At 42.2% G+C, this 26,236-nt stretch overlaps 1 protein-coding gene across 1 annotated transcript in view; it reads right to left on the reverse strand.

Moving 5' to 3' along the window:
* PIP4K2A (phosphatidylinositol-5-phosphate 4-kinase type 2 alpha) overlaps positions 1 to 26,236 on the reverse strand; it is a 186,261-nt gene that overhangs the window by 26,201 nt on the left and 133,824 nt on the right. The window contains exons 5-6 of the mRNA XM_005901642.3: positions 12,557 to 12,703; positions 7,879 to 7,917 (exon numbers count right to left, since the gene is read on the reverse strand). Of these exons, the coding sequence (XP_005901704.2) occupies positions 7,879 to 7,917; positions 12,557 to 12,703 (186 nt within the window). The remainder of the gene's footprint in view (positions 1 to 7,878; positions 7,918 to 12,556; positions 12,704 to 26,236) is intronic.

Genomic DNA, 26,236 nt, shown 5'->3' on the forward strand with positions numbered 1-26,236 from the left:
TTAAACAGCCCAGATTATTTTCTCCTAGCAGAAGATCCCAATAATAGTGAGTCTCCGAGTTTCTCATGGACTAAAACTTAAACACCCACTTGAGTCTTCAGCACCTGGAAGAAACGTTTACATAGCAACACGGAGGCCAACAGTCCGTCATTTCTGCTGCTTTGGGTCAAAGCTGGTGCCTTCAGGGTGATTTACACAGAGGCTGGAAGTGTGGAAATAGAGTCACAGGTGCACAGTAACAATGTAAACTCTCAAAGGAGCCAGCGTTTCCTTTCTCTGCCTCACTTCATTTTTATTTACTAACAAAAACTTCAGTGGAGTACAGTTGGTTTACAATGTTGTGTTGGTTTCAGGACTATGGCACAGTAATTCAGTTATAAATATATTCATGCTTTTTCAGATTCTTTCCCCACATAGAATATTGAGTAGTTCTCTGTGCTATATTGTAGGTCCTTGTTATTAACAGTTATCTATTTTATATACAGTACTGTGTGTATGTTAATTCCAAACTTTTTAATAAGTCCCTCCCCACATTTCCCCTTTGGTAACTGTCAAGTTTACTTCTGAAATCTGTAAGTCTGTTTCTGTTTTGTAAATAAGTTCATTTATATCACTTAAAAAACTAGATTCCACAGGAGTGATAACATATGGTATTTGTCTCTTTCTTTCTGACTGACTTCACTTACCATAATCTCTAGGTCCATCCACATGGCTGTAAATGGCATTATTTTGGTCTTTTTTATGGCTGAATAACATACCACTGTATATATGTACCACATCTGCCTTATCTTCATCTGTGGATGGACATTTAGGTTGATTCCATCTTCGTTATTGTAACTAGCACCACAGTGAACACTGGGGTGCATGAATTTTTTCGAATTACAGTTTTCTCTGAATATATGCCCAGGAATGGGATTGCAGGATCATATGGTAGTTCTATTTTTAGTTTTTTAAGGAACCTGCATAAAGTTCCTTGTTCATAGTGGTTAAACCAATTTACATTCACAGCAACAGTACAGGAGGATTCCCTCCTCTATACACCCTCTCCAGCATTTACTGTTTATAGACTTTTTGATGATGGCCATTCTGACTGGTGTGAGGTGATGTTTCATTGTAGTTTTGATTTGCATTTCTCTGCTACTTAGTGATGTTGAGCATCTCATCATGTTCTTTTTGGTCATCTCTGTATATCTTCTTTGGAGAAACCATTTTTTGATTTTTTTTTCTTTTTAATAGAGCTGCCTGAGCTGTTTGTATACATTGGCGATTAATCCTTGTCAGTTGCTTTGTTTGCAAGTATTTCCTCCCATTCTGAGGGTTGTCTTTTTGTTTTGTTTATGGTTTCCTTTACTGTGCAAAAGCTTTTAAGTTTAATTAGGTCCCATTTTCATTTTTGTTATTATCATTACTCTAGGAAGTGGATCAAAAAAGATATTGCTACAATTTATGTCAGAGTGTTCTACCTATGTTTTCCTGTAAGAGTTCTAATCCAAGAATATGGTATACCTGTTTGTATCATCTTAGGTTTCTTTCATCAGTCTTATAGTTTTCAAATTACAGGTCTTTTGCCTCCTTAGGTAGGCTTATTCCTGGGTATTTTATTCTCTTTGATGTTATGGTAAATGAGATTGTTTCCTTAAACTCTGTTCTTTTGTTGACAGTATATAGGATTGCAAGAGATTTCTGTTATTACTTTTGTATCCTGCAACTTGACTGAATTCGTTGATGAGCTCTAGTAGTTTTCTGGCAGCATCTTTAGGATTTCCTGTAATATGTCATCTGCAAACAGTGACAGTTTTACTTTTTTTCCAATTTGGATTACTTGTATTATTTTTTCTTCTGATTGCTATGGCTAGGACTTCCAAACTGTGTTGAATAAAAGTGGCAACAGTGGATACCCTTGTCTTGCTCTTGATCTTAGAGGGAATGCTTTCAGCTTTCACTGCTGAGAATGGTATTGGCTGTGAGTTTGTCATCAGTTCAGTTGCTCGGTCATGTCTGACTCTTTGCGACACCATGGACTGCAGCATGCTGGGCTGTCCATCACCAACTCCCAGAGCTTGCTCAAACTCATGTCCATCAAGTTGGTGATACCATCCAACCATCTCATCCTCATCCCCTTCTCCTCCTGCCTTCATTCTTTCCCAGCATCAGGGTCTTTTCCAATGAGTCAGTTCTTCACATCTGGTGACCAAAGTATTGGAGTTTCAGCTTCAGCATCAGTCCTTCCAAAGAATATTCAGGACGGATTTCCTTCAGGATGGACTGGTTGGATCTCTGCTGTCCAAGGGACTCTCAAGAGTCTTCTCCAACACCACAGTTCAAAAGCATCAATTCTTTGGTGCTTAGCTTTCTTTATGGTCCAACTTTCACATCCATACATGACTACTGGAAAAATCATAGCTTTGATTCTACAGATATCTGTCAGTAAAGTAATGTCTCTGCCTTTTAATATGCTGTCTAGGTTGGCCATAGCTTTCCTTTCAAGGAGCAAGCACCTTTTAATTTCATGACTGCAGTCACCATCTGCAGTGATTCTGGAGCTCAAGAAAATAAAGTCTGTCAATGTTTCCATTATTTATCCATCTATTTGCCATGAAGTGATAGGACCAGATGCCATGATCTCAGTTTTTTGAATGTTGAGTTTTAAGCCAGCTTTTCACTCTCCTCTTTCACTTTCATCAAGAGGCTCTTTAGTTCTTCTTCACTTTCTGCCATAAGGATGGTATCATCTGAATATCTGAGATTATTGGTATTTCTTCCTATAGTCCTGATTGCAGCTTTTGCATCATCTAGTCTGGCATTTTACATGATACACTCTGCATATAAGTTAAATAAGCAGGCGGACAATATACAGCCTTGACGTACTCCTTTCCCAATTTGGAACCAGTCCGTTGTTCCATGTCCGGTTCTAATGGTTGCTTCTTGATGTGCATACAGATTTCTCAGGAGGCAGGTAAGGTGGTCTGGTATTCCCATCTCTTTAATAATTTTCCACCGTTTGTTGTGATCCACACAGTCAAAGGCTTTGGCATAGTCAATAAAGCAGAGATAGATGTTTTTCTGGAACTCTCTTGCTTTTTCTATGATCCAACAGATGTCGGCAATTTGATCTCTGGTTCCTCTGCCTTTTCTAAAACCAGCTTGAACATCAGGAAGTTCACGGTTCACGTACTGCTGAAGGCTGGCTTGGAGAATTTTGAGCACTACTTTACTAGCGTGTGAGATGAGTGCAATTGTGTGGTAGTTTGAGCATTCTTTGGCATTGCCTTTCTTTGGGATTGGAATGAAAACTGACCTTTTCCAGTCCTGTGGCCGCTGCTGAGTTTTCCAAATTTGCTGGCATAGTGAGTGCAGCACTTTCACAGCATCATCTTTCAGGATTTGAAAAAGCTCAGCTGGAATTCCATCACCTCTACTAGCTTGTTTGTAGTGATGCTTCCTAAGGCCCTCTTGATTTCACAATTCAGGATATCTGGCTCTAAGTGAGTGATCACATCATCATGGTTATCTGGGTCATTAAGATCTTCTTTGTACAGTTCTTCTATGTATTCTTGCCACCTCGTCTTAATATCTTCTGCTTCTGTTAGGTCCCTACAGTGCCTGTCCTTTATTGTGTCCATCTTTGCATGAAATGTTCCCTTCTTGGTGTATCTAATTTTCTTGAAGAAATTAGAATTTGTCGTATATGGCCTTTATTATGTTAATTTCCCTCAATGCCCATTTTAAAATCATAAATGGCTGCTGAATTTTGTCAACAGCTTTTTCTACATCTATTGAGGTGATCATATGGTTTTCTCCTTCAGTCTCTTAATGTGGTGTATCACACCGATTGATTTGCAGATATTGAAGAATCCTTGTATCCTTGGGATAAATCACACTTGATCATGGTGTCTGATCCTTTTAATGTATGGTTGGATTTGGTTTGCTTAGTATTCTGTTGAGTATTTTTGCATCTATGTTCATCAGTGATACTGGCCTGTAATTTTCTTTTTTTGTGGCATATTTGGTTTTGGTATCAGAGTGATGGCCTCAGAGAATGGACTTGGAGTGTTCCTTATGCAATTTTCTGGAAGAGTTTTAGAAAGATAAGTGTTAACTCTTCTCTAAATGTATGTGAAGCTATTTGGCTCTGGATTTTAGTTTGTTGGAAGTTTTAAAATTTGTTTCAATTTTTGTACTTGTGACTGGTCTGCTCATATTTTCTATTTCTTCCTGGTTCAGTCTTGAAAGTTGTACCTTTCTAAGAATTTGTCCATTTCCTTTAGGCTGTCCATTTTATTGGCATATAAGTTGTCTATGATTCTTTTCATTTCTTATGATTCTTTGTATTTCTGTGGTATCAGTTATAACTTCTCCTTTTTCAGTTTTAGTTTTATTGATTTGAGCCCTTTCCCTTTCTCTTCTTAAAGTTTATCAATTTTGTTTATCTTTTCAAAGAACCAGCTTTTAGTTTCACTGATCTTTTCTATTGTTTTTATTTCTGCTCTGATCTTTATGATTTCTTTCCTTCTACTAACTTTGGGTTTTATTTGTTCCTCTTTCTCTCATTGTTTTAGGTAAGAGGTTAAGTTGTTTGAGATTTCTCTTGTTTCCTGAGGCAAGACTGAATTACTATAAACTTCCCTGTTAGAACTGCTTTCACTGCATCCTGTAGGTTTTAGATTGTGGCGTTTTTGTTTTCATTTATCTAGAGGTATTTTTTTATTTCCTCTTTGATTTCTTCAGTGATCATTGGTTGTTTAGTAATATATTGTTTAGCTTCCATGTGTTCATATGTTTTGTTTTTTTTAACAGTTATTTGCCTGTGTTTGATTTCTAATCTCATAACATTGTGATCGGAGAAGATACCTGATTTCAATTTTTTTAGCTTTACCAAGGCTTGACTTGTGGCCCAAGATGTGATCTATCCTGGAGAATATTCCATGTGTACTTGAAAAGAAAGTGTATTCTGCTGCTTTCAGATGGCATGTCCTATAAATATCAATTAAGTCTAATGTGTTATTTAAGGCCTGTGTTTCCTTACTGATATTCTGTCTGGATGATCTGTCTGTCCATTGATGAGAATAGGGTGTTAAAGTCCTCTAATATTACTGTGTTATTGTCAGTTTCCTCTTATATGGCTATTACGTATATTGAGGTGCTCTTATGTTGGGTATACATGTATTTAAAATTATTATATCTTCTTCTTGGATTGATCCCTTGATCATTATGTAGCATCTTTCCTTGTCTCTTGTGATGATAGTCTTTAAAGTCTATTTTATGTGATATGAGTATTACTATTTTACCTTTCTTTTTGATTTCCATTTGCATGAAATACCTTTGTCCATTCTTACTTCCAGTCTCTGTGTGTTCCTAGATCTGAAGTGCATCTCTTATAGACAGCATATATATGGATATTGTTTTTGTATCCATTCAGCCAGTCTATGTCTTTTGGTGGAAGCATTTAATCCATTTACATTTGGTAATTATTACTATTTTTAATTTTTGGCTGCACCCTGAAGCATGTGGGCCTTAGTTCCCCAACTAGGGATCAAACCCATGTTCCCTGCATTGGAAGGTGGAGTCTTAACCTCTGGACTGCTGGGGAAGTCCCTAAGGTAATATGTATGTTCTTATTTTCAATTTGTTAATAGTTTTGGATTTGTGTTTGTTCTTCCCTTCCCCATTTGTTCACTTCTCTTATGATTTGATGACTATCTTTAATGTTGTGTTTGGATTGCTTTTTCTTTTTTTGTGTATCTAGTGTAGAGTTTTGGTTTGCAGTCTCCAGAAGTTTTGATATAGCAGTCTATATATAAATACAAGATTGTTTTAACTTGCCTGTCCCTTAATTTCTAGTGTGTGTCCAATATCCTGCATTGTACTCCTCTCTGCTATAGTTGCTGATTTTGACGTCATATTTGTGTGTGGGTGATTTCCTACCTTTACCCTATGTTTGCCTTTCCTAGTGAGGTTTCCCATTCATAATTTTCTTTTCTAGTTGCCTTTTCTTTTCTGCCTAGAGATTCCTTTAAGATTTGCTGTAAAGCCCATTTGGTGGTGCCAATTTCTCTTAGTTTTTGCTTGTCTGTGAAGTTTTTGATTTCTCTATCAAATCTGAATGAGAACATTGCTGGATCCCTTCTGGTCTGCAGTTTCTCCTGAAAAATCAGCTGATAACATTATGGGGGTTCCCTTAGGTGTTAATTGTTGCTTTTCCCTTGATGCTTTTAATATTTTCTCTTTGTTGGTTTGGTTACCATGTGTCTCGGCATGTTCCTCCTTGGGTTTATCTTGTACAGGACTCCCTGTACTTCCTGGGCTTGAGTGAGTGTCTCCTTTCTTATGTTAGGCTAGTCCTGCATGACCTCATCAACGCTGCCCTGTCTCTGATCATCATTCCCAGGAGGTTCCCAAGCCCCCTTTCCCAGCTGAAGCCCTCTTTCCCAGCTGAAGCCCTCTCTACAGCCTCTTATGCCGACTGGACGTCTGTTCTGATGCTGAGATGACAATTCCAACTACTCCATCTGCTCCCTTTTCCCACCCACCCCACTGTCCAAACCAGAAACCTGGGAGTCGCCTTAACCCCGCCCCTCCCTCCACATACACTCTCTGGCACCATTCACCTCCCTCGTTCACTCTCTGAGGTCTGTGGATTCTTCTTCCTAAATCTCTCTCTATCTTCTCCCACCCCAGGTCAGGCCACCATCTATTCTGGGTTATTTTAGCAGCCTCTCCAGATGGTCCTGCAAGGTGGCCTCACCTCATCCTCCAGCAGGAGCACCAAGTGCTGCCCATCTGTGTGCCCTTGCTCACACTGCTCTTTCTTCCTCTTCCTCTAGCTAACTCCTACCCGTTCTTCAGGTTTCCAATCAGCTCTTCCCAGAAGACCACCAAGCCAGATTTAGGTCCCTTGCTACATGTTTCCTGTCAAAGCACTTAGCACTTGCTACGGTCAGTTCCTATTTAACGTGTGTGTCGCTTTGTTGGACATGTCTGTGTGGTTCATTATTTTAGCCCCTTAAGCTAGGACAGTAACTGTAGATGTTCACAAACTTCTAGATGAATAAGCAAAAGATTTTTAAATCTGTAAAATTCAGACCTAAACTGAATGATACCAGCCTGAAAGAATTTAGAAACAAAAACCTTGAGCCCAGCTTCCAAAAGGTTTGGTCAAGAAAAGGCGCCTCAGCATGATGAGGAATAGCTGAGAACAGAGGCACCGTCCATGTAAACACGCCCCCGATTTCAGGCCGCTTAGGTTCATGCACAGAAAGCCGCTTTCCAAATTCTTAAGCTGATTCCCGTTGAATCTGTCTAGAGTCCTGCATAATCGACAAAATGTGGTTCAAGTATTACCTAAAGTCCAGTGTCTCAGAGAAAGGTAAGGAGTCTCCTTGTCTGTCCCTAAGTCCTTATACACAAAAAATATTCTAATGGGTCTTAACATTTTATAGTTGGAAAGGAGTTTGAAGCTCATTAAGCCAACATTTTACAGGTGACTATGAAGCTCAACACCGTCATTTTACAGGTGAGAAAACGGGCTCAGGGAGGCAAGGAAACGGACTCAGGGTCACACCTGGCCTGTCAGTCATAAAGTGGGGCTAGGACCCAGGTGCTGAGCTGTACCCGTTAGTTTGGATCATGATGATGGCTGTGTTTTCAAGATCAGCTGTGGGAAATGTTTCACCCACACTTCAAACTAATAAATACTTCATGGTTCAACAGGGCAGCTAACCTGAGGGAGAGAACTGGAGGAGAGTGTTCCTCAGATCGACGAAGAGCTTCCCACCATAGCTGAGGGGAAACAAGAAGCTCAGGGGAGGAGGAGAAGACAGAACTAAGAGGTGCTGGGCCCCACGCCGAGGACCAAGGTGAGAGACGCCAGGCACTTACCTTTTCTTTGTCACTTGCTTCCCTGGCCACTGTAGAGCCCTGAAACAGAGATGATGAAAATAAGCACACGTGAGGCACTGGCTTCACGTGAAACCTGCAAACACCCCAGGGCAGAGCGCCAAGCGCTGACCGTGCTCTGTCCCCTCCCTGAGTGAGTGTGCACTGCACCCTCTGTAGGGGTTTCTGGCTCCAACCCTTTCCTTCTTGGTATCACCTGTGCTGTCTTTCCCCTGGTTCCTGTCCTCCTGGTGGAAATAAAAAAACCCAACAGTCATGTGAACGATGCCTTTCTAAACTCAGGGTCAGACCACACTTTCCTCCTTACGTCACCAGAAATGGTTGGTTTGAGGGTCTTCAAAGTACAGTAGGCCATCGCTTGGCTGCAGTGACCACTGGGCACCAGGGCCTGTCTCCCATACTGCGTCCTGTAGGTGGGGCATCCTGGCCCCTGACAGCCCATCTCTCTGGCTCAGGGTTCCTGATGACCTTACTTCCTCACTCACCCTAAGACCCAGTGGGCCTTTCTGGCCCCTTTCATGTTGGAGGTTCCTTCAAACACATTTTTACTCACACCCTTTTGTGCCTCTAGGGTGAGCACAAAAGGTATAAGTAGAAGAAAACACAGCTTTCGTTGCAGTAGTTCTACTCTACTGCACTGGTTTTCAAATAATGCCCTTGGTTCTGTGTTGTCCAACATGACCAAGTCTGTCTTAGATGCTGATGGAGTGGTAGGGCTTTAGGGTAGAGTTTAAGAACAGAGACTGTCCTCTGTTTGTGAAAGATCTTAATGCAAAAGAAACATTAGGAAATGAATGGCCAGTAAGTCCCTAACTTTGGTAATATTAAACAACAATGAGCATTCCTCCTCTGTGTTCCTTGGTGGCCGTCACAGTGTCTCATGCAGCAGCACCCACGTTTGCCAGGTAAATGGCTGGGGAAGGATCACAGCCCAGCACCAGACACCCAAACTATGACCAGAGGTCAGTGGCACAAGCTGCTTGTCTGTTTATTAAATACACATTTATTGGCCTGGAATACTTGCATTAGCCAGTCATTAAGAGAATGTGTATGTGACTTGGGAAATGTTCAAGTAGCTTCTAGATTGGCCACTCTTAACATTTTTACTCTGTGACCATCTTGCCTTCAAGCAGCTCAGGCATTAGTTAGGGTGTGTGTCACCTGTCGTTCACAGATGGAGACACTCCTCCTACAGGGGAAAGGGGCCAGGCCTGAGCCAGGGGCTCCCCCGTGCCAGTTCATCATCATCCCCACACTCAGTGTTCCCAGGTCTGGTGGATCTAAAAGACCCTGCTGGGCCAGCCCAGGATGCTGCTCGAAGCTTCTTAAGGACACGTTGGAGAAGCACAAAGCTGCCCCAGCAAGTGAAGATGAACCCTGTGAGTTGTCCGTGAAGGAGAGCCCTGTGGCCAGCCAAGCCCAGCAGCTGTCACTTGCAATGGTTTGTTTTCCTTCCTTTATAGGGTCTTGATTTCAGGCCACAATATCTTCCTTTACACAATGACTGTTAATAAAGAATGTTCCTTTATTTTAAAAGAAGGAAGGGGTGAATACTCGAGTATTAAATACTTATAATACCTGGGTACTGCATTGTAATACTTGAGCAGTTCCTATGCTATGGGCAAAGGGAGGAAATTATTTTTGTATCTTTAACCAAGTTTTTAGTCTTTGTGTTTTTTTCCCCCTCCTTACAATATAATTTACTCTGCTTCTGATTCTCAGTGATGCTTCATCTCTATGTAAATGCAGATCATTAGCCTGGAAAACTCATCCAGATTTAAATTCATTCAGAATTAAAAAAACAAAATTAGAGAAGTCAGTCAAAGCCACGAGTTTGAGCCATGAAATGATGCCAGGCGCCCAGGTTCCCTCACCACTCACGATGGCAAGTACTGGTGAGAACAGAGTTTATTCTATAAGCTAAAAAGGGAGATGAAACCAGGACATCCAAGGTTAAATTAAAACCATAATAGCCAGTCTGTAACTTACATCAAGATACGCTGACTAGATGTCTGCTTGAATGAGGCACTCTTTGAAGCACTTCAGGGGGATAAAGTGGGACCCAAAACAGTTGTCTTTAAGAAACGTACTAGTAGAACGGAAGAGAGCGAAAATTCATCTACCTCTTCTTGTATGCATTATGCTGGACGTGACACAAACATATTACACTAATCCTCTCAACCCAGCAAGGGAGGTAAACCCATCTCTGTTCTACAGATGAAGGAACTGTGGCTCCTACAGGTTCAGCATCTCGCACCCAGCTAACGCGTAGTAAGACTGGGACATGAGGCTCCTGACGTGGGAGTCAGACCAACAGACAGACCTAGTACTCAACGGGACGAGCTAGTGACACTTCAGAGGGCCTTGTGAGAGAGAGGGTTCCAAAGAGCCCTGAGGGTTGCTGGGATTTCCAGGGAACAAAACAGCTGCGACTTGGAGGTAAGAGCAGACTCCAGAGGTAAGAGATAAGCCCGGAACATCTCCCCTCCCTTAGACCAACATTTCGGAAAGCATAGTTGAGCACCCAGGGGTGCTGCAAAGTCAAAAGTGTCTTTATAATAATGTGGAGACAGTCTCTGCCTTGACATTTACATGGATACTGCAAAAACAATGGTTGGCAGGTTAGCACAGATCCAGCAGTGGCACCGAATGGTATTAGTACTGAGTTTGTCATACGACACATGAGTATCCTTGAGGAAGCAATGGCATCTGTTTTGTTAAATCTTGACGCTGGATGACGTACCTTCTCAATATTCTGCATAGGGAGTATGCCCAAAGCTCTTTTGTTTATAAAGCAGGTAAGTTTAAGGACAGTCATCTTGGTGATGGTTTTGAGTTATGAGCTGAACTAGTTACTTTTTTCCAGAAATCATTTCTACATGAAAGGACAACTGGAACCTGTTTATTCCATTCTGGGCATCTGACAGGCACTTGCTCAAAGAGGAACGAAGCTGCTGGCTCAGCTTTGTGCTGTCATTTCACAGGAAACCCACTGGTAAAATTTAAGCTTTCAAGTGAAAATGAAAACTTTTAAAAACTTGTATCCACCACTCTGTGCTTGACAGCTTCTCAATATATAAAGGCGTTTCTAATGAGGCAGGTGGTGATATTAATGTGGCTTCTTGATACTGTTTAATGAAACGTGTGAGTATTTGGAAGAGCTCATAACTCGGTAAACCCATTGTTCAAAATGACGAAAGCATGATGCCCTCAGATCAATGCGTGCAAACAGACTGATGGGTTTTAAAAAGTTCACTGATGTGATTTCAGATTCCACACTGTAACTCAGCTTTGAGAAATTACCACTTGTCAGGTCTAGGTGTGCCATCCAAGAAAAACACCCACAAATTTCTGAAAAAGTTAAAAACCCCTCCCTTTTTCCAACTACATATTTGTGTAAGGTCTGATTTTTTTCATACACTTCAAGTAACATGATAGCAGAAGCAGACAGGACATTTCAGCTCTCTCACCAAGGCAGACATCACAGAGATTTGCAAAGATGTAAAACAATGCCACCTGTCCCACTAAACGTTTCGGTTTGAAAGATACTTTTCATAAAGATATGCTAACATTAATAGTTTTACTATTTTAAAAAACTAAGTTAAAAAATGTTTCTCATTTCTAACATTGTAAGTATTAGTATTAACCTACATATGCAGCTTTTGGGGGTCCTCTTTTAAGAGTGTGAAGGAGTCTGAGATCAAAAAATTTGAGACTGACTGATGAAGACCAGAGGTTGGCAGATGTTTTCTGGAAAGGGTCAGAGGGTAAGTGTTTTGCGCTTTGCGGTCCAAAATGGTCTCTATGGTAACTACTCAACCCTGCTATTATAGTGCAACCACACATGATAGAGAAACCACAGGCATAGTGGGACTCCAATAAAGCTATTTACAAAAACGGCCAAGTTGAACTTGCCATGCAGGCAGGTCGTAGTACGCCAGCCTCTGACCCGGATGTTGTCTACATCAGTGACCTCAGAAGTCAGCGCCCCTCACTCCACAGTCAGAATTTCCAGTGGTCTACCTCCCACTCCAAATCTTTGAAACAGCCTGTCCCTCACCTCCTGATTCCAAACTGCATCCTTTCCCCATCCTTCCTGACTTTTCTTCTCTTCATGGCATTCATCAGTTCCTAGCACACCATGTGACTTACTTATCTGTCTTTGCCCACCAGAATGTCAGCTCGTTGAGGGCAGATTTGGTCTGTTTTGTTCATCATACTGTTCCCAGCACTTAAAAGCAGGGCCTGGCACATAGCTGGTGTTCCATACATACTAGCTCAATAAATTAGATGTGGTATCTCTCATAGGTACAATAAGAAAGTAAGAAAATGAAGTTGCTCAATTGTGTCCAATTCTTTGCAATCCCATCGACTATAGCCTACCAGGTTCCTCCAGCCAGGGGATTTTTCCAGGCCAGAGTACTGGAGTGGATTGCCATTTCCTTCTCCAGGGGATCTTCCCGACCCAGGGATCAAACCCAGGTCTCCTGCATCACAGGTAGATGCTTTACCGTCTGAGCCACCAGATCCTCACTTAACACGAAGTGCACTGCTGGCTGCCCAGTGCTTTGAGCTCTGGGTGCCTCTTAAGTGCACAGCCTGCTCAGTTACACACAACATGGATGAACAAGCTTAATGAACAAAAAAGTAAAAATCTTACCTTTAAGTCGTATTTCCTATATACAGATAAACGGTGGCTGAACACATTTCTTGTAACAATCACATATATTTCAACTCCATCCACATTAAGCCGGTACATGCCCAGGAACTGGGGAAGAAGGGTGATCCCATGACATTCCACTATATACTGCATAGGAAAGAAAGAAAGAGAGGGGGAGGAAATGATCCAGTCAAAAGCTGTTTGTTCAGATAAAAAATAACTCCTCTGCCTATGGTGTTTTACAAAGTGATAATGGCTTATACAACCATTAACGTCTTCTTTACAGAAAATGACCATGTTTATACACCTGAAGACCAGGTCTGAGTGCACCATGCAGACAGATAAGAAAATCTATCTCCAGAGATACGTTTTTCTTAACATTCCCAACTAATTTGTATATAATGGCACGAGGCGAGAGGACAAGTGACTAGTCCTTTCTATAACTCCTTTAAAGTGAAATCATGACCTGGGGTCTCCATCTTCCTTCCTAGAAGCCTTGATGATGACTTTACGAGGTTCAGGCAGCATCACCTGGCCACTATGATCAATGCCTTTGATAGTGTTAAAGTTGAGATTACAGAGGAAATTGTGGAGAGAGCTCAGTGTTAGAAGCTGGGAGAGTCAGGCTCTGTTTTCTGTTTCTTATTGGGACTCTAATGTTTAAATTGCCACCAGACAGTCTCCCAGAGCAATAGAAATAAAAACAAATGGGAGCTAATTCAACTTACACGCTTTTTGCACAGCCAAGGAAACCATAAACAAAATGAAAACACAACCTATGGAATGGGAGAAAATATTTGCAAACGATGCGATCGACAAGGGCTTAATTTCTAAAATATACAAATAGCACATACAACTCAACAAAATAAACTCAATCGAAAAAAACAGAACACATAAGTAGACATTTCTCCAAAGAAAACACAGATGGCCACCAGGTACATGAAAAGATGCTTAAATCACAAATTATTGTATGTATGTGTGTGCCCAGTCATTTCTGACTCTGCAACCCCATGGACTGTAGCCCACCAGGCTCCTCTGTCCATGAAATTTCATCCAGGCAAGAATACTGGAGTAGATTGCCATTTCCTCCTCCAGGGGATCTTCCCGACCCAGGAACTGATCCCATGTATTCTTAAGAATCCCACTGATTCTTTACCACTGACTCCCCCCCAGAGGCCCTTCATCCTAAAGTATAAAGAGCATTAAAAAACAACCCATAACATCCAATCTAGGTGTGTTTAAATATAAATCGTAACTGCCATAAGGGTGTTTCCTTAAAAAATGAAAAACAGTAAAGAGCACAAACTTTTGCAATTTTTACTCACAACGCTGCATAATAAATGTGATGTAAACTTTTGAACATTTCTTCTTTCCTTTCTTAGACATGTTATTTCAACCTCTCAAGGCCTTATCATGAAAATCCTTGATCTCACTTTATTGTTAACATAACTGCACTTATTTTGGGAAAACATTTTAATGTAAGACTCTGATGCTGGGAAAGACTGAAGGCAGAGTAGACGGGGATAACAGAGGATGAGTTAGTTGGATGGCATCACCGACTCCATGGACGTGAGGTTTGAGCAAGCTTCAGGAGATGGTGAAGGACAGGGAAGCCTGGTGCGTTGCAGTCCATGGGGTCTCAATGCATCGGACATGACTGAGCGACTGAACAACAAATCATTTCCACTACTTAAATGATTAAGTACTACTTAATCTACTTAAAACTTCTCTTGAAGTAGAGAGAGTTTTCTACTTAGATTTCTAACTTTTATGTAGTATCAACACTGGTTTCTCTGTGTAACTTACAACATTTTACCTGTAGCCATTCTTATTAAAGATGCAATATTATTTTTAAGACACACTACTAAGTACTTTAAATAATATGGAAAAATAGAAGGACAAATTTAGAACTCTGACCTGGGAAATAATACATCCAGGTTCAGCTCTGCAAACGGGTCTTTGATAAGTGAAGATCAACTGGAATATAACTGACTTTCACAGTTTTTTTTAAATTGTTTTTCAGTACAGTACTAATCTGACATCAGCCTAGTTAGATTCACTGCCATTTTTGCTACTAAACAATTATTAGAGAAATGCAAATCAAAAAACTACACTGAGGTGCCACCTCATGTTGGTCAGAGTGGCCATCACATTAAAAAATCTACAAATAACAAATGGTAGAGAGGCTGTGGGAAGCCGCCTGCACTGTTGGTGGGAATGTAAGTTGGTGAAGTTACTGTGGGAAACAGTGTGGAAGTTCCTCAGGAAACTAAAACTAGAATCAGCACGTGACCCAGCAGTCCCACTACATATTGTGTGTATATCCAGACAAAGACAAAACTATATAATTCATCAAGGTACACGCACCCCTGTGCTCACAGCAGCCAAGGCATGGACGCCACCCACATGTGTCTCAAACGGACGAAGATGATGTGGCACGAAGATGGCAATGGAATATTTACTCAGTCATGAAAAAGAATGAAATAATGCCACTCGCAGCAAATAGATGGACCTCGAGATTATCAGACTAAGTAAGCAAAGTAAGTCAGAAGGAGAAAGACAAATTCCATATGATACTGCTTCTATGTGGATGTGAAATATAATACACGTCATCTACAAAACAGCAGACCTGAGGCTGCTGAGCGGGGGACGGATGGAGGAAGCAAAGAACGGTGGTTTGGGATTACTAAATGCAAACTATTACACAGAAGATGGATAAACCACAAGGTCCTGCTGTATAGCACAGGGAACTATATTTGATATTCTGTGACAAACTATAATGGAAAAGAATGTGAAAAAATACATATATATGGGCTTTCCTGGTGGCCCAGTGGGAAAGAATCCACCTGCCAATCAGGAGACACAGGAGGCTTGGTTTCAAGATTTTACATATATATACACACACACACACACACACACACATAATATATATATATGTATCAGTGAATCACTTTGCTATACATAAAAAGTTAATGCATTGTAAATCAACTTTACTTCAATAAAATTTAAAAAATATGAAAAAATTAATACTTTTTTGGATATGTTAAAATGCTTACTTTGTAGATTTACAAGTGACATTAAATAAAAAATTCATGTCAGTGAAAGAAATAAAAAATTGCCCACCAGAGCAGTGGTGTGAAGCTCTGCAGACAGATGGACACTCTCTGGCCCCACACTGGATTCATCACTGGACAAGTCAATCCCAGCACTGACACCATTTCCAAGAGAGTTGCAAAAACACAACGTATGTCCATCACTCTTCAATGACCATACCCTAAACGGCCACCAGATGGAGACACTTTTCAAAAGACCATCCTTACAAACTGGGTCCCACTGTACTTTCCAAAGTTAGGTTTTCCTTTCTTTAAAACGAGGGGGAAAGAAAATTCTAAAAAGGTTCTTTTATGCCTTTGATGTATGTGATATCGCTAGGATAACTTAGCATGAATTGTACCTACTGTTGTAAAAATTGTACTTACTGTACCTGTTTACCACAGATGGCTGGAAGAATAGTCATCATGGTAATGGTGACATTTAAGGTAACTCCTTCATTTAAAAAAAAAAAACAATCCTCAAAATTTTCAGTTGTACAATGCACTTTTATAAAAGAAAGTAATCAGGATGCCCTGTCACACACTTTAGAGGTAGACACTGCAATAATCAACTCTGATAATAATAAGCCATCGTAAGACTTTTTTTTTTAAAGCCTTTAATTTTCATCATTAAAGAAAAGAAGTACAGCATCAGTGTAGGAGTTTGATTTTTGCCACCCAAAGTTTGGAAGATTTTAAAGATGCTTCTGCCCTTAAAAAAAAAAAAATCTTACATAACTGAGCTACATATTTCAATACGATGGCTTTTTCTGAGTAGAGTTTCACCCCCAACTTGTTCTTAATCTGAAGTCAGATCAGAGGAAACTTTTCTATTTCTCGCCTTTCAAAAAACAATAAACTTGAGTTTTGCTAATACAAAACAGGTGGTAAAGAGCTCTTGGCTGAAAAGAAGATTTCTCACATCTGATGTAAAGAAACAAAAGGATTGGTTGGTGCCTCTGAAGAGGGCCGGCTGGCTGGGCCTTGGCCGCATGGAGGCTGGGGGAGTCTAGCTGCTTAAGTTCGGCAGGAAGGATGTAGGTTCTGGAGCCAGAGAGATGATATGCAGGGGCGTCCCGTTGCCTCCATTTACCAGCTGTGAGGCCTTGGGCAGCTTACTAAACCATCCTGTGTTTCAATGTCATTTTCTAGAAAACAAGCACCGTAACTCCTACCAAGAAGGTTAGGGTGAGGGTTACAGGTGGCAGGGTGTCAGCACACCCCAACAAGGCCGGTGTTCTGTGCTGCTCTCTCTCCTGCCGAAGAGGACAGTGATCACGGTTACTCCTGACATTCAGAACTCCGGTAAGGAATCTCAGTGTCAGCCCATATGCTCTGTGCTCCAAACTGACTCACAGATGTGCTCTGAAGTCTGCCCAGAGGGAGCCTCTGCAGAGGTGATCTGAGGGCCCACGCGACATGCCCCCTGCCCTGGGGGGCACACAGGTTTCAGTTTGGCCATTCAGCTCCCTCCCCCTGGACCCCACCCCTTGTGCTATTTTGTTCAGTTTAGTCTCATCACGGCCTATCTTTTAAAAGTCCCGCTGGCAGAACACGTCCCTTTGATCCAAATCTCTGTACAGAGCCATGGAATGCCCGGATCAGTGTGGATACCACTATCCATACTGACGAATATGTGAAAGACACCTGACTACTACACAGGAAATCACTGATGCGCTTCCCCCCTACCCCCACCCCAGGGAGAAACACATGTACATATTATATTCTGCAAGTCCTCTATCTTTAAGATTAAATAAAATAATACATATTTATATGCAGAGTACATCATGAGAAATGCTGGACTGGAAGAAACACAAGCTGGAATCAAGATTGCCGGGAGAAATATCAATCACCTCAGATATGCAGATGACACCACCCTTATGGCAGAAAGTGAAGAGGAACTCAAAAGACTCTTGATGAAAGTGCAAGTGGAAAGTGAAAAAGTTGGCTTAAAGCTCAACATTCAGAAAACGAAGATCATGGCATCCAGTCCCATCACTTTATGGGAAATAGATGGGGAAACAGTGGAAACAGTGTCAGACTTTATTTTTTGGGGCTCCAAAATCACTGCAGATGGTGACTGCAGCCATGAAATTAAAAGACGCTTACTCCTTGGAAGGAAAGTTATGACCAACCTAGATAGCATATTCAAAAGCAGAGACATTACTTTGCCAACAAAGGTTCATCTAGTCAAGGCTATGGTTTTTCCTGTGGTCATGTATGGATGTGAGAGTTGGACTGTGAAGAAGGCTGAGCACTGAAGAATTGATGCTTTTGAACTGTGGTGTTGGAGAAGACTCTTGAGAGTCCCTTGGACTGCAAGGAGATCCAACCAGTCCATTCTGAAGATCAGCCCTGGGATTTCTTTGGAAGGAATGATGCTAAAGCTGAAACTCCAGTACTTTGGCCACCTCATGCGAAGAGTTGACTCATTGGAAAAGACTCTGATGCTGAGAGGGATTGGGGGCAAGAGGAGAAGGGGACGACAGAGGATGAGATGGCTGGATGGCATCACTGACTCGATGGACATGAGTCTGAGTGAACTGCGGGAGTTTGTGATGGACAGGCAGGCCTGGCGTGCTGCGATTCATGGGGTCGCAAAGAGTCGGACACGACTGAGTGACTGAACTGAAAACACAGATCAAATATGATTCACCTTATCAGAAAGTTTCTACATGTTCTTAATACTCAAAAGCAAGGCTCACCTATGAGGCTTTGTTGAACACATTGCAACACAGAGATTTAAAAAACTTAAAACTCCTGAGTTTGTAATCATGTACAAAATCACAACCCCCAAAAGCCTATCATGTTAGATTCCAGTATTGACAAGCAGCAGTTGGTCCCAAAGGTTTAGAAAGCACTCCCGCATCAAACTGCAGGAGCGAAAACCTCCCCCATGAATTGAGTTTCTGGGTGGGAGCACTGGGAAAAGAAGACCCTGTTTCATTTCAGAGGAGGAACGTCCCACTGGGTCTGTGAGCACCTGGGCCGGCAGACCACCAAACTGGAGCATAAGGGTCACTGCATGTGGGAGTTGACACAGAGAGGCCCAGATAGTAATCCCCTCGGGTTCTTCACCTGCTGACCCACTAAATGCTGTGCACACACCCTAACACCAGTGGGCATGTCTCAGACGGCTCCCCCACCCCACAAATTCCTGGAGGTTATCCCACATCTAGGGATGCTGTAAACACAGGGCCACAATCCCACTGCTTGAGCCTTCCTGGGCCAGCACCATGAGCACTAGCTGTGTGACCTTTGGGAATTATTCAACCTCTCTGTGTCTCTGCATTTGGAGAAGAGGTGCAATAACAGTACTTAGAGCACAGGGGCTTTGTGAAGGGTAGGAAGATCAGGGAAACGGCGCTGGGGGGACTGCGATGACTCAAGCAGGAGCCAGGTGAAATCCAGACCCTGGGGCGAGGGGTGGGGGAGGCAGGCAGGAAGGAAAGGGTGAGGGAGGCAGGCTTCACCTGACGTGCTCCTCAGGTGCTCCCTGAGAAGTGGGTTCTATTTAAATGCGGGCTAGGGACTCCCAATTTAACGCATATCTCCACAGAACAGACTTTCCAAAAATGAATAATGTTTATGTGTGTGCATTTTTTAATATAAAGTATGATAATACTTTTGTAAATACAGAAGACACTAAAAATCATAATTCTCACTTATGTTGCTATTAGGATCAGAACTCTGAGCACTTCCCCTTCAAAAGCTTAATCACTCACAAATTAACAAAAGAACCTGTAAATAAATGCTTCAAAAATTATTTTAAAAATGTGTACTGGGGCACTACAGTCTCATGATTGGTTTTTTTGTGGGGGGCATGAGCACCCCTTATTTTAATAGTTAAAAACAGCCTCAGCATCTATTAATTTTTTAACATTGTTGATTCGATCACAAGACAATCTAACAATGAATCTTTGCTTCCTCCCTTTTACACACTTAGTTTCCAATTCCTGTTGGAAGAATGGAGAAATAGGGACTACAAGCATGGAGAAATAGTGACTTAATCCTGAGGGTCACTCTTTAAAAAGGTGCAGAGGAATTCTCTGCTGGTTCAGTGGTTAGGACTTGGTGCTCCCACTGCCGGGGCCCGGTTTGGATCCTTGGTCGGGGAACTAAGATCCCACAAGCCTCACAGCACAGCCAAAACCAAAAAATAATAGAAAGGGGAGGATATTTCTTTCACTTTCCATCAGCGTCCTGATGTGGCTACAAGGCAGCCCTCCTCACTGGCAGGGGACAGTGTTCCCTATCTGCCGCTTTAATATCTCAACCACTTCTGACCGGTGCCGTGCCCTACTGCTGCCCGGGAGACTCTTCTCCAGAGGCCAGGTGAGTGCGGACGTCTGTCCTCTGCCACTCTGAGGTCCCAAGGGAGGAAACGGACACAGATGGGCCACACACAGCAGCACTGGTCATCCAGCGTGGACCAGAATCGAGGGCACACACAGAGGGTGACGCCTGTTAGGGGAGTACCAGCCGTGTACACACAAGCCTGCAGAGCCTTCCTTTCCGTGGCTCCTCAGATCCCACCCTTTCCCAGAGGCCTTCCTATCTGTGGCCCAAAGCTGGCCAGTTATTTCCACCACTCGGTCCCTGGGGCACATTCTCTCCTATCAAACAGGGAAGGTCTTGTCTGGCACCTGAACTGATAGATGTTTGCAGTTCAGCCAGGACACTGACCTTCTATCTAAATAAGGTACGGAACAGTCCCAAATTTTTAAAAACTGACCCTGATCATCATTAATTCTTCGTATGCTTACTGTACAGAACTAAAACCATCACCAAGTATTCTTGGAGTCAGTGTCCATATTCTCAGTGTTAAACTTGCTGCATTACCTACGTTTGCATTTTAAAAATACTGTTTTTATTAAGTCTTTTCCACGTTAGCATTTTCATAGCTGGATGCCTCATGTCACCTCGGGCTGTAATTTTTCATGCTGCGACTTTGGTTTTTTTTCTAGAGTGCTTCTCAGACACTTGTATTTGCTGGCAATGTTCATCTGTAACCCATACAGTTTTTACTGTTTTCTGTCTTCTCTTAAAACAGTCTTCTTTAATATGACTCCTTGTTGTCATCAATAGAGGCAAATTTTACCTCTTCATTAGTCTCCCCTAGAACTTTTTTCCTGTACAGCAGCTTGTCAGAACTATAATGCTAAACTGACATGGTGAAATTGGAATTTTAAAAACATACAAAACGCAACAGCCACAGGGTCTCAGTTTCCTTTGCTCTTGGGTAGTCAACAAGAATACAAGTCTTATGAATCCCCCGGTCTGTTGCTTTTTCGTATGCAAAATGAAATGCCATTAAAAGATTCACAGCTGACTGAAGGTTTCAGCAGAGAGGATTCTAAGTGATGTACTGGAATGGATAAATATTTATATCTCTGCATGAGAGTGTGAACCTGGGCTCCAGCTCTTGAAAATTGCTGTTATTATCATGTTTCACTCTTTTTTTTTTTTAAGGGGCTTGAAGTGACAATTTAATATAGCATCAAATTAATACTTCAATGTAAAGTCTTGCTTCAGTTAATGTTTTTGAAAGGTTAAATTATCTGTAATTCTTATTGTGCTTCTGCCTGTGTTTATAGATCACTTCAACAATGTTCTTTACATGAGGCCGGGGCAGGGGAGGGGGGAGGCAAGGAGGGAGGGAAGGAGAGAGACAGAAAGAAAGAAAGGGAGGGAGGGAAGAAAGAAAAAACCAGCCTGAAACTAAGGATTGGTTTGTTTCAGAAGAACCAGACAAATAAATAATCCAAACATTTCTTGAGTTGATATTTTGGGAGAATGGTCTGTGTTAGTTACTATATTTTGGTTTCAAGAGTCATAAAAGAATGTAAGGATGACTCCATTTAATCTAATGTAAGTACAAAATTTTACTGTTTTTAAACTTAATAAAAATCAGGCTTAAAAGGAATAAACATTTCTCTGCAGTATTTACAAACATTCTTAGTACTGATATACTGCAGAATATATCTACATGCCGACACTGGTGCTCCGAGCTCAGTTTATTATACGACCGTAAAGACCCATACACAGCATCATCATGAGAGACGAGGTGACCTTGTGAAAAACAAACAAGCAAACACCTTATCAGGGAATTCCCTGGTGGGCCAACAGTTAGAACTCTGAGCTTTCACTGCTGAGGGCTCAGGTTGCGGAGCTAAGATACAAGCTGGTCGGTGTGTCCAAAAAACCAAAACAACTAAAAACAAACACCTTACCGTAAGAGAAGTTGGTGTTTACTCAGTGACTACAACTGAAATGGAGAAGGGCTGTCCCAAGCGTCATGGTGTGATGCACTCTGGGAAGCCGTGCTGTCCGGCTGTGGAGTGTGGTCAGCGGGCTTCAGTTGGCAGCTCCTCCTGGGTCCGCCTTCCTGTTCCTTGGGCCCAGCACGGCAGTGCTACACGGGGGACCCTGAAGGGCCCCACCGGCTGGCTGTGGCCTGTAGGGCCTGCCTGGCAGCCTGCCCTCCTCCTCCGCCCAATCCTCCTCCCTTCCTCTCCCTGGACCGGAGTCCCTCTCTCATCAGTATCCTGACCTCACACTCTGCAGGGCCTTCTACTCCAGTCAGTCACTCCTGAGAGTCAGCAGACACAAGAGACAGCAAACTCAGGACCCCAGGAATGGCAGAGGTTAGGACTACCGGAAATAGAACTGGAAGAGTTATGTATAAAAGCATTTGAAGAAATAAAAGGATACAATTTCAGTAATGAGTATATAATGAAAAATGATCAAGAGTGCATAGGTGGATTTTTTAATATGGAACTTCTACAAGAAAAAATACAATCTTTGAAACAAAAAAATCACTGGATAGGGGAGACCACGGATTAAAACAGCTGATGAGAGAATGAGGAGTGGGAGACACAGCTGAGGAATTAACCCCAAATTGAGCAGAGATGCTTGGAGACAGAAAAGGGGAAAGGAAAAGTGAGAGCCGTGGAGGCCAGAATGAGAATGTCCAGTCCACAGATGTTGGGGAGAGGTGGGGAGACAGACCGTATCCAAACACAAAAGAGCAACGGGATTTCCAGAAACTGGAGATCACCTGCTGCAGGAAACGCGTGCCAGCAAGTGGGCCGTGCGGCTGCCGGAACCTGGGGGCAGACAGCGATGCCCCGTCTGCAGAGCGGAGCTGGAGCGGTGCTCCCTGAGCCACAGGAGCCCCTCCTGGTGTTCCTGAGAGTGTGTGCAGCTCCTGAAGACACAGGCCCTGCTGCTACTTGCTGTGAATCTCACAGTTCCAGCTGTTTACACGTAAAACTTGACTGTGCTTTTCACATTTCCATCGGCTTCTCCTCCACAGAGAACAAAAAGAACCAGCAAGCAGACTCGAAATGTTTCTCCTGCTCCAGGGGGTGGGGCCCGCACTGCCATTTACATGGGCTCCATCAGCACTGCCCGTGACACGCGGCGTCTCAGGTCCACCCCGACCTACCGAGTCAGAATGTCAATTCTTACAAGCGGTGCGGGGGTTGTGTCTCCAGTCAGTAATTTGGGAAATGCTGATGGAGTGTCTAACTTCTCTTTGGGCATCAAACCCTTAATTTTTTTACTTTTAACTTTTGGCTTTCATGGGGCCTGTTTTCTCAGTTTCTCTCTGTTTGTGGCCAACACCACTGTCCTTCGTGGGAGGATAGAAAGATGTATTCCAACGAAGATCCAAAAAAGTCAAGCAGTCACCCCCTCATCCTACACTGAAACTTGACATACTAGGTAGCTTTTTCAACAATGATTCGAGTTTTAAGGCATAACTTCTAGATTCAGCTCAAGTTACTAACAGTCTCCCGGATAACAAAAGTTAAGAAAGGATTTTTGGGTTACTTGGTCAATTTGTCAGTTCAGTCACTTTGAAATAAAAAACAAATTTAAACCCTACATTTCAAAAACATAAAAGATATTCTTAATGCTATTTTCATAGGCATTTCTTGATTATCTACATTGGAACTTGTTCCCTCCCCTAAAATTTTTAAAATTTTACTGACACTGACTCCATTTTAATTAAAGCTGAAGAAGCTACATGATTCCAAAACTTCCAATGAATTTAGGTCAGTTAAAAAAAAAAATCAGTCAACGCAGGAGAAATAAGGTATTCAAGAAGGTTCTTGACCATTTTTTTCCTTTTTGAATGCTCCAGCATTGCTTAGCTAATCAGTCAATGATCATCATTTATAAGACCCGAGTTTGTCCTGACCTGACAGAAATCTAAAGAAGAAAAGGGTATTTACACCAAAACACTTAAGTTATTTTCCTAACTATAAAAAAGAGAAAAACAAAAGGAACATAAAGGTTTGCTCTGCTTAATATAAATTTCCACTGGTCTGAAAGACGCTGCTGTGCTTTCTTAGCTCACAGTGAAAATCAGGGTGGGGTCTGGGCAGCAGATAAAAACTACGGCAGCGTGCTGGAGCCTGGAAGAAAGCTAACTTCTTACAGTTTGAATCTTCAAATTTTTCTGCATCTGTGCCCCACTCTGCCAGAAACCAGGCCCCCTAGTGGATTGAAAAAGCTAATGATTTCAACACTGGGACATGCAACTGAGTATGTGAAGAGAAGTACTGAAAGACCTTATTCAGTCATTTACATAGTGCTTGTTATTCACCAGACACTGTCCTGAGCAGGTTATAAATAGCAGTTCCACTAATTAGCACACCACCAGATGAAGGAGGGTGGTGCTGCTGCTAGCTCGTTTAAGTCGCATCCAACTCTTTGTGACCCTATGGAGACTGTTGCCTGCCAGGCTCCTCTGTCCACAGAATTCTCCAAGCAAGAATACTGGAGTGGGTGGCCATGCCCTTCTCCAGGGATCTTCCTGACCCAGGAGTCTCTTTAAGTCTTCCTGCATGGCAGGCAGATTCTCTACCACTAGCGCCACCTGGGAAGCCCATACAACACGGGATGGAGGAGACACTACCATCAAATTGTATGGACAGAGAAGCAGGTACAGAGAGGTTAGGTAACTTGCCTAAGGTCATAAAGCAGGCTGGGGGCAAAGTAGTCAGCTCCGGAGTTCATGTTCTGAACCACCTGCCACACGGGCACTGCTGGTGAGGCTGCCTCATCAGGAAATCAGGAGGAATTTCTTTCAACATCTAGCACTGTGCTGCTCCTTCAGAGGTTGGCCTTGCTGCTGCTCAGTCGCTGCAGTCGTGTCCGACTCTGTGCAACCCCATAGACGGCAGCCCACTAGGCTGCCCCCGTCCCTGGGATTCTCCAGGCAAGAACACTGGAGTGGGTTGCCATTTCCTTCTCGAGTGCATGAAAGTGAAAAGTGAAAGTGAAGTCGTTCAGTCATGTCTGACTCTTAGCGACCCCATGGACTGCAGCCTACCAGGCTCCTTTGTCCTTGGGATTTTCCAGGCAAGAGTACTGGAGTGGGGTGCCATTGCCTTCTCTGTAATTTTAACCTTCCAGAATACAGCTGCACCTCCGGATATATTTTACTTAAACACAAAAAAGGACAATGAAAGAAAAGAGAAGAAGAAGAGCCACAGAGTAACCAACGCTGTCAGAAAGCCCATCCAGTGTACTCCGTAGGAGCTGCCCTCCCTGAAAGCCTGTCCTGTCTATTGATAGCAGGATTTGAACAAGCCTAAGGACTTGTCCAGACCAGACTGCTGGTTCAGAAGCACATTAGAAGGTAAAAGCAATAAAAAGCAAGAAAAGAAGAAATGACAGTCTCCACCAAAGTAAGAAAAAAATTCTGACTAGTGGTAAATCCTAAAAGTAGTCTAGGCCAGCTTACCTCCTGTATGGAAGTACATCGAGTAAATACACAGCACGGGGAGTATAGTCAATAATATTGTAAACCTTGTGTGGCACCTAACTCATAAAAATATCACAGCACTGTGCCACACACCTGAAACTAATCCAATATTGTACGTCAACCATACTTCAATAGAAACAGAGTGAATGCATGCACAAGGAATGAATGAATGAAATGCAGATGGAGAAACTGAGGTTCAGAGATCCCTGAATTAGCCCGTTTGTGACCAGCTATGACCTAGGTCTCCTGACCTTCCACCAAGCAAACTGTATCAGCAATGGTGATTCTCAGTCACGAAGACCCTTCACCTCTATTTATTTAAAGATTGTTTTCTTCCAGTTTTACTGAGATGTAATTGACATACGGCACTGTACAAGTTCAAGGTGTACAGCATAATGATTTGACTCACATACATCAAGAAATGATTATCACAGTTTAGTGAACATCCATCATTCATACAGTTACAAAAGAAAAAATTTTTCCTTGTGATGAGAACTCTTAGGATTTACTCCCTAACAAGTTTCATAAATATAACATACAGTAGTGGTAATTATATTAATCATATTATACATTACAGACCTAGTATTTATCTTGTAACTGGAAGTCTGTACTTTTTTGACTGCCTTCATCCAGTTCCCCCACCTCTGGTAGCCTCATATCTGATCCCTTTTTCTATAAGTGTCTTTGTTTTTGAAGAATAATTGACTCACAACACTCTGTTTTAAGGTTAGTACTAAGACCCTTTCATTATATTTGAAATACTTTTTGCGCTTTCCTGGTGGGCCACTGGTTAAGAATCCACCTGTGACA

This window comes from Bos mutus, chromosome 13 (genome assembly GCF_027580195.1).
Source record: "Bos mutus isolate GX-2022 chromosome 13, NWIPB_WYAK_1.1, whole genome shotgun sequence".
In the NCBI taxonomy this organism is placed as follows: domain Eukaryota; kingdom Metazoa; phylum Chordata; class Mammalia; order Artiodactyla; family Bovidae; genus Bos; species Bos mutus.